Source organism: Podarcis erhardii (assembly GCF_964252035.2).
Source record: "Podarcis erhardii genome assembly, chromosome: 7".
NCBI lineage: Eukaryota > Metazoa > Chordata > Lepidosauria > Squamata > Lacertidae > Podarcis > Podarcis erhardii.
This window is the reverse complement of record NC_138511.1, coordinates 83,756,090-83,776,206: the sequence shown is the minus strand read 5'-3', so window position 1 is coordinate 83,776,206 and position 20,117 is coordinate 83,756,090. Positions and strand designations below refer to the sequence as shown.

The 20,117-nt window shown below is 45.3% G+C and overlaps 1 protein-coding gene across 1 annotated transcript; it reads left to right on the top strand.

The window, feature by feature from the left end:
* The first annotated feature begins 5,348 nt into the window (after nucleotides 1-5,348).
* Nucleotides 5,349-16,290, top strand: LOC309346136 (galectin-9-like). Its single transcript, XM_081869848.1, has 5 exons — nucleotides 5,349-5,487; nucleotides 7,261-7,349; nucleotides 11,043-11,238; nucleotides 15,048-15,156; nucleotides 16,151-16,290. The coding sequence occupies exons 1-4, from the start codon at nucleotides 5,458-5,460 to the stop codon at nucleotides 15,153-15,155; spliced, it is 423 nt and encodes a 140-aa protein (XP_081725974.1). The 5' UTR covers nucleotides 5,349-5,457; the 3' UTR covers nucleotide 15,156; nucleotides 16,151-16,290.
* Nucleotides 16,291-20,117: the final 3,827 nt, after the last annotated feature.

Here is a 20,117-nt window from a genome sequence, read left to right as displayed (position 1 = left end):
TTTCATACTAGGTTCTTATACTAAGGGAAGAATTTCAAATTTAAGTTCCCAGTAGTTTTCTCTAAACCATATTTAAGCTTTTTCGTTATGATTAATTATTCTGCCCTTTTTAAACAATTTTGTTGCCTAACAACAACTCTTTCTGCTAGGTGCTGCCATAATCCACTGCTTGGTTTTTTAAATACAGTTTTGGCAGCTGCCCTTTATGGTTTATGTATCAGTCTCTGCCACTTTGTATTTCAGATGAGACAACTAATGGAATATCTAGGAGTATAAATAAATTTATGGGAATTCTCCTGAGCAGATATAGTTGTCAAAAGCTGATAGATTTTCAGACTTGCAAGAGTGGCCCCTAATCTCTGGCTGTATTTTATAGCTGCACCATTGGAAACTGCTGGTTGAGAGGAAAGGTCACTTCCTTGCAGAAAACCTTCTTGCATTAAGGGTCCTCTACTGAGGGACTCTGGGACGCGGGTGGCGCTGTGGGTTAAACCACAGAGCCTAGGACTTGCTGATCAGAAGGTCAGTGGTTCGAATTTCCGCGATGGGGTGAGCTCCTGTTGCTCGGTCCCTGATCCTGCCAACCTAGCAGTTCGAAAGCACGTCAAGTGCAAGTAGATAAATAGGTGGGAAGGTAAACAGCGTTTCCGTGCGCTGCTCTGGTTCGCCAGAAGCGGCTTAGTCATGCTGGCTACATGACCCGGAAGCTGTACGCCGGCTCCCTCGGCCAATAAAGCGAGATGAGCGTCGCAACCCCAGAGTTCGGCCACGACTGGACCTAATGGTCAGGGGTCCCTTTATCTTTACCTTTACTGAGGGACTCCACCACATGCCCCTGTTTTTTGCCCATGGATGGTGCATCCTGTTTAAGGATTTTATGGACCCAGGTCACTCAGGACAGATGTCTGCTGACCACATGAAACTGCCAGGGATCTGGCAGGAATGTTGGTTGCAAGTGATCATCACAGAATGTCCATTGTGTTTGTGTGCATTTGTGTGCATGAAACTCCACTTTGGCTAGGAAATTAGCCCACCTGCTTCTAGATTTAGGGAGATAGGGCTGCAATTATTTCCGAAATAACCCAATACGAGCCATGTATAGTTACCATAATTCATCTTTCGTTTTCCTTGCAAGAGTTGCACTTTCACATGACCTGGAGAGGAAGTTCAAGAGTTTCTTGTTCTTTCTTTTTTGCTAGCATCTCCTTCCAACATGTCCTTATATAGCAAGATTTTAACTTTTTTGCGAACAAGAGTGGACTGTCCTGAATTTTTTTGTGTCATGCAATAACAAAAGGAAAAGAAACCTTTAGAACTTTTGGTTCTCCAGGTCATTTAAAGCTGGAGGTCATTAGCAGCTTAAACTACAACGAGCTTATTCCCCCTACCTACTGCATTACAAGTTGCTTTTGCACATGGCAGTACACACTAGAGAGGGGGCAGGGATGTCTTCACCTGAGGAGCATTATCTGTTTGGTTTTCCTGAGCCTGCAATCCCTCCAAATCCCATTCATAAAGCTGTCATCTGTGCATGTACAATGGCTGTCTCAAATGTACACACCTCAGCTTAACCATGGCTTACATCCTGAAACTGGATGGAAGGTGGGATGAGGAATGACACATCAAATAGCAGCATTTATCAAGAAACTACATGATAGATATGGATTGTGGCTGATAATATGTAGCAGAAGAATCTTTGCATCAGAGGCTAGCCATAGCAATAAAATAAAATGTACTGAAGACAGAGGTAAAAACTTAACTATAGAAAATACATTTTGGGAGTTTATATCAATAACCAAATCATAGATCTTATTCTAATTGCCCCCGCTAAAAACCTTGCAGTTTTTGCTGATATCATGTGTACATGGCTTCAGATGCCAGCTGTGGGATTGCCAGAGTAAATGGCCATGTATACAGCCATGTTCAAAGAAAATGCTTGCCATGCAAAAACAAAAAGGGGGAAATGCTTAGTTTTTGTTTTATTATGAAAAGTTCATCTTCATTTTCACTGTTTAGAAAATACAGGAACTTCACAGAAAACAGTTAGCAAAATAGAAAATAGAAGCTTTTTTGTTGTTGTTGTTTAGTTGTTTAGTCGCGTCTGACTCTTCGTGACCCCATGGACCAGAGCACGCCAGGCACTCCTGTCTTCCACTGCTTCCCACAGTTTGGCCAAACTCATGCAGGTAGCTTCGAGAACACTGTCCAACCATCTCGTCCTCTGTCGTCTCCTTCTCCTTGTGCCCTCCATCTTTCCCAGCATCAGGGTCTTTTCCAGGGAGTCTTCTCTTCTCATGAGGTGGCCAAAGTATTGGAGCCTCAGCTTCACAATCTGTCCTTCCAGTGAGCACTCAGGGCTGATTTCCTTCAGAATGGAGAGATTTGATCTTTTTGCAGTCCATGGGACTCTCAAGAGTCTCCTCCAGCACCATAATTCAAAAGCATCAATTATTTGCCGATTAGCCTTCTTTATGGTCCAGCTCTCACTTCCATACAACACTACTGGGAAAACCATAGCTTTTACTATACGGACCTTTGTTGGCAAGGTGATGTCTCTACTTTTTAAGATGCTGACTAGGTTTGTCATTGCTTTTCTCCCAAGAAGCAGGCATCTTTTAATTTCATGGCTGCTGTCACCATCTGCAGTGATCATGGAGCCCAAGAAAGTAAAATCTCTCACTGCCTCCATTCTATTTGCCAGGAGGTGATGGGACCAGCTGCCACGATCTTGGTTTTTTTGATTTTTTTAATCTAAGTGTAATTATTGCTGCATGGTGGGACAGGGTTGAGAATGGGAGGCAGTAGGCCAGATTCAAAGGCACTGTGGACCAGATGACCATCCCTGATATAGATGGTAAAATAAATGGGAGAAGCATGAATTTAACCACTCATTCAATGCATGCTATCATTGGAAATATCCAGTGACTGCTGTCCTCTGATTTTCCAAAGAAACCACCCTTCCTCTTCCTCAACCTCCCTGTGCTCCTGTTTGTTTGCATTAGACATTTCGGTCAAATCATAGCTTTTTATATAAGGCTTTGATGCTTGCCAGTCATAGAATCATAGAGTTGGAAGTGACCACGAGGATCATCTAGTCCACCCTCCTGCAGTGCAGGAATCACAGCTATAAGATGTCTAATATATTGTAGATTTAAAAGTGTTTATTTAATTTTACTCTCTGTAAGGTTTTTTATTATTTCATTTTATAATGCATATAAAAGGAAGAGAACAATTATAACTGACAAAAATAAAAAAAAGATTATAAACATTCTAGTTTTGTAAGCAAAATTATTTGAGATGATTTCCAAGTGCCTGGTATTTCTTCACCATTTCATTTTTTTAATAAAATAATTTAAAAAGGAAGAATCAAATCTTTAAACTTCTTGTAGAAATTTGAAGAAACACCATCTGGGCCTAGTGTTCATTTGGTTTTCAGTTTTTTTCATAGCTGGTTGAGTGACTGAACCCAAAGAGTGCTCATTAATGGTTCCTCATCATCCTGGAAAAAAGTGACAAGTGGGGTGTTGCAGGCTTCTGTCCTAGGCCTGTTGTTGCTCAATGTCTGGATGAAGGAATTGAGGGGATGCTCATCAAATTTGCAGATGACACCAAACTAGGAGGGGTAGTTAATGTCACAGAAGACAGAATCGGGATTTAAAATGACCTTAACAGATTGGAGACCTGCACACAAGTGAACAAAATGAATTTCAATAGGGAGAAATGCAAGGTTCTGCACTTAGGCAGCAAGAATCAGTGGCACCAATATAAGATGGGGGACACCTGGCTTACTAGCAGTACATGTGAAAAGGACGAAGAGGTCTTAGTGGATCACAAGCTGAACATGAGTCAACAGTGTGATGCAGCAGCAAAAAAAACCCCTATCACTATTCTAGCTTTTATTCAAGCAAGGCAATAGTACCACTCCTGCCTTGGTCAGACCACACCTGGAGTACTGTGTCCATATCTGGGCACCACAATTTCAGAAGGATATTGACAAGCTGGAACATGTGCAGCGGAGAGCAACATTACAAGTTGTTTAGATTGATATCTGCCCTCATCCACCTTTAAACAAATGTTCCCCACAAAAATACTTAGGCTAGAATAAATCACAGAGACTTGGCTCTGAGATGTGCCCCAGAGGAAAAAAAGATGATGGTTGGACTAGATGTCCCTTGGTGTTCTTTCCAGCTCTACAATTGTATGATTCTACGATGGCTATTCTCCACCTCCACAGTGAGGCAATATTACTTTTGAATACCAGCTGTTGGAAACTACAGGAGGGGAGAATGTTCTTGTGCTCGGGTCCGCTTGCTGGTTTCTCACAGGTATCTGGGGGGCCACTGTGACCACAGGATGCTGGACTAGATGGGCCACTGGATTGTTCCAGTAGGCTCCTCTTATGTTCTTGTGTATGGTATGAAGGTAGAATTAAGATTTGTTGCTATGTTCGCTGTTGCCTCTGGCCCTGACCATCACTGGCTTGTGCTCAACCCACAGATGATTGCTCAGAGAGTAATGTGACCCCCAGGCTGACAAAAGTTCCCTGTCCCTGGGTTAACTGTGCATTTTGGTGTTCAGCTGAGGGTTAAGTCAAACAAAAACCAAACTACTAAGAAGGCAGCCAACTCCACTGATGTAACACACATGATACAGAAGGTGGAACCTTCCCAGAAGACGTTATATTGATTCACAGAATGCAGTACGTTACATTTCTTTCTTCAATATATACAAAGATTTATCATCAACATATGTACAAACTATCTTAACACATAACCATACAAACAGTAACAGAACCACACATCTTCAGTATTTGTAAGGGACACCCTTCCTTTCAATAGTGACTGCTCATGCAAGTTGTTATTTTAAAAAGAAAACTAAAGTTTATTCTATATCTCCTCCCTGCCCAAGGTTCCCTTGCAGGGGGTTAATACTTGTGCAAACTTTCTAACCCAGAAAGAATCCCGTTTCTCTCACATTTATTATTATAAACAACAAAGCAAAGCATCAGTACCCATAAACATTTCTTCAAATTTAAATTTTAAAAACGGCTTCATAATGAATGAAAACACTTTGTTTCCCCAATAAATAATCACAAATAAAAGAAAAAATCATAACAATTCAAGTAAGTGCTCTGGGCTGCCAAAGAGCATAGAGGTCTGTCATCAAACAATAGTATTTTTTTAAAAAGTAAAAGCCACAGTTCCATCAGCTTTTTGAAATTGCTGACATCAGTCACAGAGCAATGTAGTGCAGGTGGGGAAAAATGCTTGTGCAGCAAAGCAGATTTTCAAGAACCGTCTCATTTAAAGGTAAAACAGTCCTGGTGGTTTTGCTTTCACACGTTTTGCTTCCTGAGGAAATGAAACTTAGTTCTATATAAGCATCTGCTTTCGTCGTGTTTTTGGAGGGCAGAAAAAGGTGGAGAATCATTCGGTTAGATCCAGCAAGCTCTATAAGATGGCTTTCTCCTCGCCTATTTTGCATCCAGTGAGTATAGAAATAAGATGTTTAAGAGATGAAAGCTTTTGGGATTGCAATGGGAAGAAGGGTGGCGTGGCCATCTTATCAATAGATTATGTTTGTGCAACATGCAGCACAAAGCTGGAGATTTCTAAATAACAGCATGCATCTCATACGGTGAGGCAGATCTCTAAATCAGGTGGTCAGAAGTAGCCAAACAGATTTACAGTCCCTTTCCTGCCTCCTTCGCAGCAGAGTTTTTGCAGGCAACTGACCAAGCTTGCAGGTGGAATGGCGACCTGCAACTAGGATCAGATATTGATTCAAACATATAGGAAATGCAGAAACAAAGTAGGCAGAGCTTTGGCATGGAATTGAAGTTGTCTTCCATCTGCCTGGTGGGACAATGGAGGAAAGTGCCATCGGGGGAACAGTCAAACAGTTGAAGAGTTACAATGCCTGGTTTTTTTGTTTTGTTTTGTTTTATTGGTCATTCCTGCTCTAATCACTGCTGTGGATACATGACCTGACTGTCTGTCTCCAGACACTGCAGTCATCTGCAAAGGATCCCAGCAGGGTTTATGGCATGGAATTGGGTGATGGGAAAAGCTTGCCTCCTTAAATATTTTGTCTGCCAGGCTGCTGTTCAAGGCACAGTAAAGGGGAGGAGGGAAAGCTAAGATAATAGAATAACAGAATGGTTCAGCTGGAAGGGACCCTGAGGGTCATCTAGTCCAACCCCCGCAATGCAGAAATCTCAACTGAAGCACCCATGACAGATGGCCAGGCAACCTCTGCTTAAAAACCCCCAAGGAATGAGAGTCCACAACCTTCTGAGCGCGTCCGTTCCACTATCGAAAGTTCTTCCTGATGGCAAATCCTAACCGCTGACTTCCAGTTAACCTCAGCAGTGATGTGGCTCACATTCCTTCCTCCTCTCCAAATCAGAGGAGGATGTTAAATCATAGCTGTCAACTTTTCCCTTTTCTTGTGAGGAATCCTATACGGAATAAGGGAATTTCCCTTAAAAAAAGGGAAACGTTGACAGCTATGTGTTAAATGCATCTTTGCATTTAACATGCTGGTCTCCCTCCAACCCCAAAGCCAATAGAATAGCATTAGCTGGAAGGCCTGATAATTTTTGGGACTGTGGTGGGCATGGAGGAGGAATTAACCCTTGCTCCCCCAGCTGAGGTCCACCAGTGGCTTCAAGTTTATCCCCAAGTTAAGGTCTCTGCTGCCTAGGGTGTCAGAGTTGGGGAATACAGTCCCCAACTCTAGGACCAAGTGTGCATATTTGAGAAGCAGCCTCCTGATTTTTAAAACTTAACTACTTCCAGTAGGGGATGCGGGTGGTGCTGTGGGTTAAACCACAGAGCCTAGGTCTTGCTGATCAGAAGGTTGGCGGTTCGAATCCCTGCGACGCGGTGAGCTCCCGTTGCTCAGTCCCTGCTCCTGCCAACCTAGCAGTTCGAAAGCACATCAAGCGCAAGTAGATAAATAGGTACCGCTCTGGCGGGAGGGTAAACGGCGTTTCCGTGCGCTGCTCTGGTTCACCAGAAGTGGCTTAGTCATGCTGGCCACATGACCCAGAAGCTGTACGCCAGCTCCTTCGGCCAATAAAGCAAAATGAGCGCTGGAACCCCAGAGTCGTCCATGACTGGACCTAATGGTCAGGGGTCCCTTTACCTTTACCTTTACTTCCAGTAGAGATTTATAATAGATGGTGGTGATAAATGTATAGTTCATTTTGGAGAATAGGAACAAGGTTGTGATGACTTTTGCTTTTCTGCTCCACAGGGTGTTCCCTTTCTGCAATACTTTCACACGCCCTTGCGTGGGGGGATGTCGATTTGCATCATAGGCCAGGTCCTGTATTCCGCAAAAGGGTATGTCTCCCTGTGTGCCTCCTCTTTGCCTCCCATGCCCTCCTTCCCTCAACAAATGCCCTTTCCCCTCCTACAATCTTTCTCCTATTGCTAAAGAATTTCCCAGGCTGAAGTCAGAAAGTTATCTTGTTGTTGTTGTTGTTGTTTAGTCGTTTAGTCGTGTCCGACTCTTCGTGGCCCCATGGACCAGAGCACGCCAGGCACTCCTGTCTTCCACTGCCTCTCACAGTTTGGTCAAACTCATGCTGGTAGCTTCGAGAACACTGTCCCACCATCTCGTCCTCTGCCGTCCTCTTCTCCTTGTGCCCTCCATCTTCCCCAACATCAGGGTCTTTTCCAGGGAGTCTTCTCTTCTCATGAGTTGACCAAAGTATTAGAGCCTCAGCTTCAGGATTTGTCCTTCCAGTGAGCACTCAGGGCTGATTTCCTTCAGAATGGAGAGATTTGATCTTCTTGCAGTCCATGGGATTCTCAAGAGTCTCCTCCAGCACCAAAAGCATCCATTCTTCGGCGATCAGCCTTCTTTATGGTCCAGCTCTCACTTCCATACATCACTACTGGGAATGAAGTGATCTCCTTCATGGATCACTGCCTTGCCGTGGTGAAGGGGCTTGAATAACTCAGAGAAGCTATGAGCTATGCCGTGCAGGTCATAGTGGAGAGTTTTGACCAAACGTGATCCACCTGGAGCAGGAACCGGCAAGCCACTCCAGTATCCCTGCCAAGAAAACTCCAGGGACAAAGACAACAGGCAAAAGTTATCTTAGGGAGCCCAAACCCTCTACCACACAGAGATTAACTCTTCAGACTATATTTTGACTTTTTGTCACATAGAAAAGATACTATGAGCAACACAGAGGGCACATTCACACTCACCTTTGCTTTCATGCTTTTGAGGCAACTGCCCAGGCTTTCCAGCTCTGTGTTCGAGTGTTTGTTTGTTGTGTCCTCAGGTTTTCACGGGGGAAACCCATGTGAATTGGAGCAAATGGCAATCCCCCAAAAACCCTTTTGCCAGTTGCTCCGATTCCGCGGTGAATTTTGGGTCTTCCTGAGGCAAGTGCTGGGACTAAAAAGCCTGGACCTGTCACAACTTCCTTTCAATAGTGACTGCTATCACAACTTGTTATTTTTAAAAGAAAGCTAGAGTTTATTCTATAGCTGCTCCCTGCCCAATGTTCCCTTGCAGGGTGTCAATACTTGTCACAACTTTTTCCACCCCTTCAGGACAAATCACACTTGCCAGAATTCTTTCTTCTGTGTAGCTGTTAAAAAGTCACCTTTTTTTTTTTTTTGCACTGGCTACACATCACACCACCACTCTGTGACAATTTAGTATGGGGGACTCAGACCTGGGGTCCAAATGCGGCCCTCCAGGCCTCTGCATTTGGCCCTTGGAGCTTTCCACAGGCCACACTGTTCACTGGCCCTGCTTCAGATCCAGAGTGTTTTTGCCTGGCTGGAATTGGCCCTCAAACTCTGATCATGCATTTTCTGCTTCCCTGAGTGAAGGATCGGGATGGATGGGTGAGAGGATGCAGGACAGCCTTCAACTGTATTTTTGGTTTTTACTCTATTTTTGGTTTCTATGGAAGCCGCCCAGAGTGGCTGGGGAGGCCCAGCCAGATGGGCGGGGTATAAATAATAAATTATTATTATTATTATTATTATTATTATTATTATTATTATTATTATTAACAACCCAGTGCTGTCCAACAGCATCTGGAGGATGCCAGGTGGTGAAGGCTGATGGAGAAACTAAACTGCTGCGCAACAGGTAAAATTATATTACTAAATAAGTCCAACTCCTTCCTCCATTTTGCCTCTGGCCCTGCCCATCATTGGGGGGTGGCACTCAGAAGGTTGTCCAGAAAGCGAATGTGGCCCTCGGGGTGAACAAACCTCCCCACCTGTTATGTACTGAGTTGAATAGGATCCAAAATGCAGCAGTCTGATTGGTCCTAGAACAATAGGATTCAGCATGCAGCAGTCTGATTGGTCCTAGAACAATGCAGCAATATGATTGGTCTGCAGGAGCCACCCAGTCCAACTCCAGGTGGAAATGAATCCACAACCTGATTGGCCTACAGGAGAATCCCGGAATTAGCCAATCACGTGCAGCCCATTGTGTAAATAATGTATATAAAGCAGATATTGTGGGGGAACTTCCATTCTTCCTCACCACTATGAGCTGAATAAAGAGCATGAAATCCACTCTTGACTCCGAGTATATTTCACCTCCCTTTTCTTTTGAGCAGATACTTGTGTGCATTGAAATGCAACACATTTTAAGGAGGTGAAAACTACAGCCATCTTTGTGTTAAGTAGTTTCCCTAGCACTATACACCAGTATGTATTTAATAAGCTTTAATGGCCCATCCTATCCCAAAGTCTGGATAGCTCAGTTGGTTAGAGCATGGCGCTGATAATGCCAAGGTTGCTGATTTGATCCCCATATGGGACATTTGCATATTCCTGCATTTCAAGGGGTTGGACTAGATCAGTGTTTCCCAACCTTTTTTGGGCAAAGGCACACTTGTTTGATGAAAAAAATCTCGAGGCACACCACCATTACAGCCCCGTGACGTCAGCGCGCAGCGTCACGCTGGGAGGGACGCACAAAAGTGTAACTTTCAATTTTTTTTCCCTCCCCCTTGCCGGGGAACCTCCAAGCTTTGGGGGTGGGGGGGGGAGGAGGCAGCAAAGCGAGGGACTGAGGGACTCCTCCAACGACAAGGGTTGGGGAAGAAGAGAAAGGGCTATTCCGCTCCAGTCACGGGAGGGGAATATGTACTGGCCCAACTGGTGTGCGGTCTTCGGAAAGCGGGGTGCGGGAAGGAAGCCTAGGCTCGGGGTCCACCGACCTCGGCGGAGAAAGGCAACAACCGGAGCCGATTACGAGCCGGCGCGCGCGTGCAGCGGCTGGCCTCAAGCTCGGGAAGCTGCGCGCGACGATGTTGACGCGGGGCGCGCGAGAGCTTGGGGGCAGGGCGGGAGAGAGAGAGAAAGAGTTGGCAGCACCAGGCGCTGTTACTTATTGCGCTGCGGACGCTGCCAGCAACTGCGGTGGTTGTGCGGCGGCCGCCGCCGCAGAACGTCCTCGTCAGTCAGCTGAGCTGCCTGGCGGCGTAGGGAGCCGAGGGGCGGGGCTTCCTTTCTGAAGGAGCTGAGGGTGGGGGTCCTCCGGCGCCTTCGGTGAAACGGCGCCGGCCCAGAGCGCTTCTAGGAGGCTGCCTTTGTGCGCGACGTAAAGCCCTCTTTCCCTCCCTCCAGCCCCGTGTCACATGTGGAAAAGGGGGCTGGATCCAGTGACGCAACTCAGAAAACTGTTAGGGAAGCCAGAGCAGGAAAGTGAGTGGGAGGCGGCGTCGCCGCTTTAACCCACGTTTCCTTTTTGAAAGAGAAACCAGTGTTTCCCAACCTTTTTTGGACTCGCTCGCGGCACACCAGGCAACATCTCGCGGCACACTAGTGTGCCGCGGAACACCGGTTGGGAAACACTGGACTAGATGATCCTCAGGGTCCCTTCCAACTTCGATTCTATCGTTCTAAGGTGAGTTTCAGGACATCCTTAATTCAGCCTCAAACTACCCCTTCCTCCCACTACCCCTCCGCTATTAACCCCCCTCACCCCACCTTTCCCTTCAGTACCATCTCCTCCTACGTAGCTTCAGTGTCAATATCGCATTTCAGGTTTGCGTTCACTGTTAATCTGTTGGGCGAGAATGGCGACATTGTCTTCCACTTCAACCCGCGGATGAATGAAAACGAGGTGGTCTGCAATACGAAGCAAAACGGAGGTTGGGGAAAAGAGGAACGCTGGCCCATTCCTTTTGAGGCAGGGGCCACTTTTATGATGATCATCGATGTCATGAGCGACTGCTACAGGGTGAGGCTGCCAGCGGGGCATATCTATTCTCCATCAAACAGTCTTCTCATGGCCTGTGGGCTTTTAATTCTCGTGGCTCAAGATGGCTTTACTTTTTCTGTAACGGGCAAGATGGCTTTATGTTTAGTAAAGTAAAGTGGAAAAGGGACCCCTGACCATTAGGTCCAGTCGTTACTGACTCTGGGGTGGCGGTGCTCATCTCGCTTTATTGGCCGAGGGAGCTGGCGTACAGCTTCCGGGTCATGTGGCCAGCATGACTAAGCCGCTTCTGGCGAACCAGAGCAGCGCACGGAAACGCCGTTTACCTTCCCGCCACTTTGACGTGCTTTCAAACTGCTAGGTTGGCAGGAGCAGGGACCGAGCAACGGGAGCTCACCCCGCCGCGGGGATTCAAACTGCCGACCTTCTGATCGGCAAGTCCTAGGCTCTGTGGTTTAACCCACAGCGCCACCCGTGTCCTGGCTTTATGTTTAGGCAGTGCTATTTTTCTAGAAAAAGAGGTGCCAGAACTCACCATGAACGCCTCCCTTGTTCTCTTAGAATGGCAATGGCGCCTTCTTGAGAGATGCTGGAACTGAGTTCTGATGAGTTCTGGCTGAAAAAAAAGCCCTGTGTTTAGACATTCAGAAGAAATTGCAGGGGTATGTCTTTTCATCATCCCCTTTAGAGATGTGAACACCTTGATGAGAATGACCTATGTGGTGGTCATTTGGTAAAGGTTATTGGGACATGGTGTATGTGGAACTTAAAAGGATCTTTAAATTTACGTTCCCTAAAAAACCCGAAGCATTTCTATTGGCTATAACAGATGATGATATACAAAAAAAGAGCACTTAATCTATTTCTTTACGTGACCGCTGTGGCCAGAATAGTGTAGGGGGAGGCGGGGCCAGTGGCGTAGCGTGGGTTATCAGCACCCGGGGCAAGGCAAGTAATTTGCGCCCCCTAACCCATGGATTTGCGCCCCCTAACCCGTGGATTTGCGCCCCCTAACCCGTGGATTTCCCTAACCCCCAGATGTTGCGCCCGGTGCGGCCGGCCCCCCCTGCACCCCCCACGCTACGCCACTGGGCGGGGCACATTGATGCAAGGGGCACATTGATACACCAATAATATTTCAATATCGAAAAACGTTATTTGTGTCGCGACATCACTAAAACGTGTCTATACATGTGTGAGTACGACAGTTGCAACTGCGCCGCCTGCCAGTTCGCCGTTGGGGTTTGATGAGAGTAGGTGTGTTTTCAGTGAGGCCAACTAAAAAATTATGTGAAATGTAAAAGTGTTCCAATGCTGTTTTACATCGTTTAGTTAAGATTTAAAAATACCAAAGGTAAGTTATCCCACTCAGTAATCAGGATTAAACATGATTTTTAAATAAGTTCAGTGGTTTTATTAATAATTGTTAGTTTTCTGTAAATGTCTGTTGGGGCACTTTGATACACTAAGGCACGGGGCACATTGATACATATAAAAGTGCCCCACTAGTGTACAATAGTGCCCCAATATACAAGTTTGCATGAAATCTCAACTGTTTTCCTACTCATGAAATTTGAAAAGAAAAAACCTGTTATTTACTACATGGTCAAAGTCATTTCTAAATATTATATGACCGATTATCAATTGTCATATCTCAGGGGGAAAAACAGGATCTTGTATGTTTTTCTTTCCCACTGTAGAAGATAAGGCAAGCGCTGATTTCAAAGATGTTGTTTTGCAGTTGCCAAAACCAAATTTCTCAAAGGGCACATCTAAAACATTATACTTTTTCTTTTGACTTCAGTGGATATAATGTGCAATGGAAGCTAAACGTTAAGTAATTATCTTCTTTTTTTATAAACATTTTGTTTAAATTACTGTTTTTTGACTACCTAATGTGAATTCTTAAAAGTTTTTCCAATGAGGTGACCAAAGTATTGGAGCCTCAGCTTCAGGACCTGACCTTCCAGTGAGCACTCAGGGCTGATTTCCTTCAGATTGGATAGGTTTGATCTTCTTGTTGTCCACGGTACTCTCAAGAGCATAGATGAGCATAAAGCTTCTGAGTTTGCTTCTCCCTCTATTCTTTCGCATCCTCAAATACTCTCAAGGATGAGCAAATGCAAACATGCTCTGAGATACCTTTACTCCTTGTTTTCGGAAAACACACAGCCCCTGATGTTAATACATTAAATAAGGCACGTTGCCCTCTCCTATCTAAAGTATGTTTCAAAGTATGAATTCATCTTTCTAGTGAACTCATCTTTGTCACTGGAGGTGCAAATAGCCTCCGAGGCATGAAGCATTCCTGAGACTGGCTTCCTAACTATGGTTTCTCTTGGACAGAGAGAATCTGGCCACGTGTGGCTGCCTTTGAAGACCGTTCAGAGGCAGCAGCTAGCTGAAAAAATCGTGGAGAGGCTGCTAATGGGAGCTAGGCGATGAGACCTCTCTCTCCAGTATCAAAACAACTTTACTGACTCCTGGTGGTAGTCATTATTATGATAGAATAGATTACCGGTAGTAGCTTTTTCTCAGGATTAACACATCTCACCCACTAAAAAGAGACAACAAATGTCTGAAACCCTCCAAATTTACATGCAAAAGCCTGGGTGAAAAAAAATGTTGTTGCGTAATAATAATAATAATAATAATAATAATAATAATAATAATAATAATAATAATTTATTATTTGTACCCGGCCCATCTGGCTGGGTTTCCCCAGCCACTCTGGACGGCTTCCGCAAAGACCAAAAATACACCATTAAAAACTTCCCTGAACAGGGCTGCCTTAAGATGTCTTCTGAATGTCAGGTAGTTGTTTATCTCTTTGACATCTGATGGGAGGGCGATCCACAGGGCGGCCGGCACTACCAAGAAGGCCCTCTGCCTGGTTCCCTGTAGCTTTGCTTCTCGCAATGAGGGAACCGCCAGAAGGCCCTCGGCGCTGGACTTCAGCGTCCGGGCAGAACCATGGGGGTGGAGACGCTCCTTCAGGTATACTGGGCCGAGGCCGTTTATGGCTTGAAAGGTCAACACCAACACTTTGAATTGTGCTCGGAAACGTACTGGGAGCCAATGTAGGTCTTTCAAGACCGGTGTTATGTGGTCTCGGCGGCCGCTCCCAGTCACCAGTCTAGCTGCCGCATTCTGGATTAGTTGTAGTTTCCGGGTCACCTTCAAAGGTAGCCCCACGTAGAGCGCATTGCAGTAGTCCAAGCGGGAGATAACTACAGCATGCACCACTCTGGCGAGACAGACCGCGGGCAGGTAGGGTCTCAGCCTGCGTACCAGGTGGAGCTGGTAGACAGCTGCCCTGGATACAGAATTGACCTGTGCCTCCATGGACAGCTGTGAGTCCATAAAGATATACAGTGCTACCTCAGTTTACGAACTTAATCCTTTCCGGAAGTCCATTCTTCAACCAAAGCCGTTCTTAAACTGAAGCGCGCTTTTCCTCATGAGACCTCCTGCCACTGGTGCCCTTCCACCGTTCGGCTTCCATTCTGAGACTGAGGTAAAGTTTGCTAACCAGGACACTACTTCCGGTTTTGCGGAGTTCCTATACCGAATAGTTTGTAAACAGGGCTGTTCTTAAACCGAGGTACCACTGTATAATGATGCTGTCAGGCAGGCTTCCCTAGGGAGAGCATTCCGCAAGCAGGGAGCCATCACCAAAAAGGCCCATTCTCATGCCACCACCCTCCACATGTCCCTCAGAGAGGGCACATGTCTTAGATGGCAATTGCTCAGCACCCTATGCAGAGGTACCGGTCGTGCTGCCCTAAATCTGCCTGTGCTGTCACTTTCTTGTTCTATTCTTTCCCTAGGTAACTGTCAATAGTAAAGACTTCCTGAAATATGTCCACCGCATTCCCTTTTTTAGCGCCCGGGCTCTGGAGATCAAAGGGGATGTCAACTTGCAGAGGGTCTCTTAGGGTGAGTTGCAGGTTTTTAAAGCTTCTTATCCTTCCCTGTTTAAAATTTGTCAACTTGCTTACGGTAAGGAAAACAGCCGTTAGTCAGTTAAAGAGAAGTCCTTTGAAATGAGGCAATCTAATCTTAAAGGAGCTGTTGCTGGGCAAGTTTATTTATTTATTACATTGATATCTCCCACCCTTCCTCCCAAAGGAGACAGATTCGCAAAGCAACAAGTGATAAAGCAATAAAAACACGTTGAAGATAATTCCAATACAGATGCAAATTGGGAGTGAAATCAATTTAAAAGGTTTGTTGGAAGAGGAAAGTCTGCAGTTGTCAGTCAGACCTCTCTTAAAGGAATACCTTAGTCCTACTGATACTACTGACCAGTGTCAAATCATTTGACCCTGGCCAAATCTGATGTATCAGGACAATGCGACTTCCACGTACGCTTGGATGAAGGCAGGTTATTTGGATCTGTTCCATTGTGATGTCTATCCTAATTTTGAAATCTTAAACTGCTTTGGTTGCTGTAGGGCAGGGGTAGCCAATGTAATGCCTTCCAGATGTTTTGGACTACAACTCCCATAATTCTCTACATTGGCCAGGCTTGCTGGGGCTGTTGGGAGTTGTAGTTCAAAACGTGTAGCGGGTACAACAATAGGGTTGCCATATTTCAAAAAGTGGAAATCCGGACACACTACCAACATGGCTGCCATATGGCCAGATTTTCCTGCCCAGATGCTGTTTAAGAGGGCTGAATACTGAGTATGTCCAGGAAATTCTGGACCTACACAACATTGGTTCTCCTTGCTCCAGTGGATGATCTTCCCTGGAAGACAAGGGAGGCTGAGACCTTGATGAATCTCCTGGATCTCTCGGTGGTGGCTGATGCAATCAGTCACAGTATCATTCTGGACCACTTTGTTGGACTGTGATGAATGGGGAATACCTGTGGTGCCGGTAACTCATTTGCATTTTTAAAATTGTGTGTGGTTTTGTTTTTTTACAGGAACAAAACAAAAAGAGGGGAAAAGAGAAGACAATGCTCAGGAAGACGACGCTGAACAGAAAACAAATTTATTTTTCAAAAGGATTATAAATTGCTATACCTTGTCTACTTACAATAAAAGAAAAGAAAATGCAACTTAATATTTGTGGAAGAAATATTGTTGACTAGTATATAAAAACGAGTCTGAGCTTTCATGGCCTCTTGCATATTGATTCTGAAGAGTCAGTGAATATTAGGAAGAGAAACCATTATTGCTCCAAGAAAATATCTTTTGCAACAGATCAATCCTCTCATTAAAAAAAATAAAATCAACAAATACTTGCAGGCATGCCCATAATGGATCTGAGGTTTCTAGAAGTTATGGTGGGCAGAGGAGTGCTGATTTAGGTGGGGAGGGGACAGCAACAGACAATGCAAATATATTTCACCAAGCACACCGCCCACTAGTGGGAATGGGAAACATAGACATAGATTTTGGAGGCATAAAATTGAAAGTGTCTATGTATGGATGAGGGAACACAAATGTGCACATGGAAACAGCAATCCTCAGAGAAATCTGAGCCCATTGTTATTATTAGCTACCCACCCTTCACCCTAAGGTCCCGGGCGCGTTACAACATTAAAACACAATGTTTAAAACTGTTTCAAAAAAACTTGCAGTCACAGAAATAAGGTGGGTCCAAAAATTAAACACCTCAAGTCTCAGAAGCCAGGGCAAAGTGTCAATAATAATAATAATAATAATAATAATAATAATTTTTATTTATACCCCGCCCTCCCCAGCCAAGGCCGGGCTCAGGGCGGCTAACAAGCAATAATAAAAACAAGTTGAATGATTACAACTTAAAAACAAAATTAAAATACAACATTAAAATATTGAAACATTAAAATATTAAAATGTAGCCTCATCGCAGGAGGAGAAAAGAAAAGAAAAAAGAAAGAGAGGGAGGGAATCAAATTGGCTCCAAGCCAAAGGCCAGGCGGAGCAACTCTGTCTTACAGGCCCTGCGGAAAGAAATCAGGTCCTGCAGGGCCCTGGTCTCATGAGGCAGAGCGTTCCACCAGGCCGGGGCCAGTGTTGAAAAGGCTCTGCCTCTGGTTGAAGCTAATCTAACTTCCTTAGGGCCCGGGACCTCTAGGGTGTTGCTATTTATGGACTTTGAGGCTCTCCGTGGGGCATACCGGGAGAGGTGGTCCCGTAGGTATGAGGGTCCTAGGCCGTGAAGGGCTTTAAAGGTCAAAAGCAGCACCTTAAATCTGACCCTGTACTTCACCGGGAGCCAGTGCAGCTTGAAAAGCACTGGGTGAATATGCTCCCATGGCAGAGACCCCGTGAGGAGCCTCGCTGCAGCATTCTGCACCCGCTGGAGTTTCTGGGACAACTTCAAGTGATGTGTGTCCAGCACTTGCCAGGGGCAAGGTGTCAGATGCAGCTCTGTGGGGAGGGAGCTCCACACCTCCTCACCCTTTCCAGCCTTTCTCTGCCGCTGCCAAGGCCCAGCCCCACATGAGGCACTGGCTCTGAGGGGCAGGCAGAGGGCAGGGCTGCCCTGGGTGGGAAGAAAGGGGGAGCGGAGAACAAAGAAGTCTTGATTTTTTGTTATTTAAAAATGCTTTGTACGTTAACATCTAATCTTGCCCCTTTCTAAAATTTATTTATTGGAGTGTGCGTTTCTTGTTTTCAATCTACCAGTGGCATAGCGTGGGGGGTGCAGGGGGGCCGCAACATCTGGGGGTTAGGGATAGGGTTAGGGGGCGCAAATCCAGGGTTAGGGGGCGCAAATTACTTGCCTTGCCCCGGGTGCTGACAACCCACGCTACGCCACTGCAATCTACCAAAGAATAAAATCAAACCAGGATTGATGGGTTTTCTGCGGGCGGTGGAGGGTGGGGGTGTGCTGGTGAAGTAGGGGGTGGCAGTCACCCTTCGTCTGATAGGAAATGCTCTGTGGGGGAGGGGGCACGGCAATGGGGGTTCGAGGAGGGTCAGTTGGGGTGAGGAGTGAGCAATGTCCCTATTTCCAAATAAGGAATGTTGGAGGGTATGCAACCAATGACTTATGGCTATGCTCCACCTCCACAGTTGGAGGCAGTGATAATAATAATAATAATAAAATAAAAATTTTATTTATATCCCACCCTCCCCAGCCGAAGCCGGGCTCAGAACAGCTAACAACAATAAAAGTGACACAGCATTCTAAAATCAATTCATTTTAAAATCAATTCAAAATCAAATTAATGCCAACCACTGGGCTAGAGTTCTGTGAGGATTCCCAAAGGAGGGGGTGCTTCTGAATTGCTGGAAGTCACAGGAACAGGGGCAAACGAAGGCGCCGTGACACCCGGAGTGGCAATCCACTATGTACTGCACATGTGCGGCGTCACACGCATGTGCTGTATGTAGCAACGCCGCACATGCGCTGTACATAGCAGTTTGCCAGCGCCGCCGCTCCAGCGCTGTAGGATCCTTTGTTTGTGATTGTAGGGGTGGCAGAGGAATCCCACCGCTGTCCATATGGCACTCAAGTGCCACCGCTGGTAAACTGCTATGTACAGTGCATGTGCGGCATTGTTACGTACAGCGCATGCGTGCGACGCTGCACATGCGCTGTACATAGCGGTTTGCCGCCAGCGCCAGGATCCTCTGCTCATGGCTGCAGCTGCAAACGGAGGATCCTCCACATGCAGCTGTGGTGGCACGGTAGCTGCTCATGCTGCCACAAGCCCCCATGGGGAGCCTTGTCACCCCCCCAGACATGGCACCCAGGGCGCACCGCCCCCCCCCCCCCGTTGCGACGCCACTGCACAGGAAGGGAGAATGCCCTTATGCTTGAGTCCTGACTCCTGCATGTCGGTTTTGTGGGTATGTTTAAGGAGGCAGGAGAGGATATATTGTTTAATGATACCTTTCCTAACTTGCGTTAGCAAGTTCTATGGCTTAGCAGAGTTTAAACATTCCCCTTTATTTTATTTTTTTTAAAAAATATATTTATTTGCTTTTACAGAAGAGAAGAAACATAACAGCCACAAAAGTAAGAAAAACAAAAACAATCACATCAAAAAACGAAAATAAAAAATAAAAATTCCAGCTTTTAAATTCATGTTTACAAAACTTTCTTTCTTGACTTCCTCACACCTCCCTTTTTTGTGTTCCTCTTTACCCAATCAGATACAGCAAATCCTTACCCTCTTTCAAAACTCGTTTCTGATTATTAAAATCATTATTATGTCTCCAATCCTTCCTCCTTATATTTAAACACCTTTAACGTATTGTTTACTTTTGACAATATAACTTTAGTCTTTTACCCTTTTTCAATTACATTTTTACATAGCTTTAAACCTATATCACTAATCCCATATTATTTTTAAATCCAACATCATTTTAGCATTCATAAACTTTACAGTGTTTCTGCAAATAGTCTTTGAACTTCTTCCAGTCCTCTTCCACCGCTTCTTCTCCCAGGTCTCGGATTCTGCCAGTCATTTCTGCCATCTCCATGTAGTCTATTACTTGCATCTGCCATTCTTCCAAGGTGGGCAAATCTTGTGTCTTCCAATGCTTTGCGATAAGTATTCTTGCTGCTGTTGTTGCATACATAAAAAACGTTCTATCTTTCTTTAACACCAATTGGCCAACTATGCCCAGGAGAAAGGCCTCTGGTTTCTTAAGGAAGGTATACTTAAATACCTTTAAACGCACATCGATTAGCTTGTTGCAGGCTCGTCTGAGCCTCTCAATATAAGATTCCTGGTAAGATCCTTTCTTGTCCCTCTTAAAAAGAATAGACACAGCAATCTTATTGAAGTCAATATCAAAATAGTTTACTCACAATCATTCAGTTCACAGTTGGATCCCTGAAGGCAGACTTAGGTTACAAAAGTATATGTGGAACTATCCCATAAGGGAGATAGTTCCAAGTGACTGATGACAGACAGTCACTTCTGCTAACATGTAGAAAAACAAAAT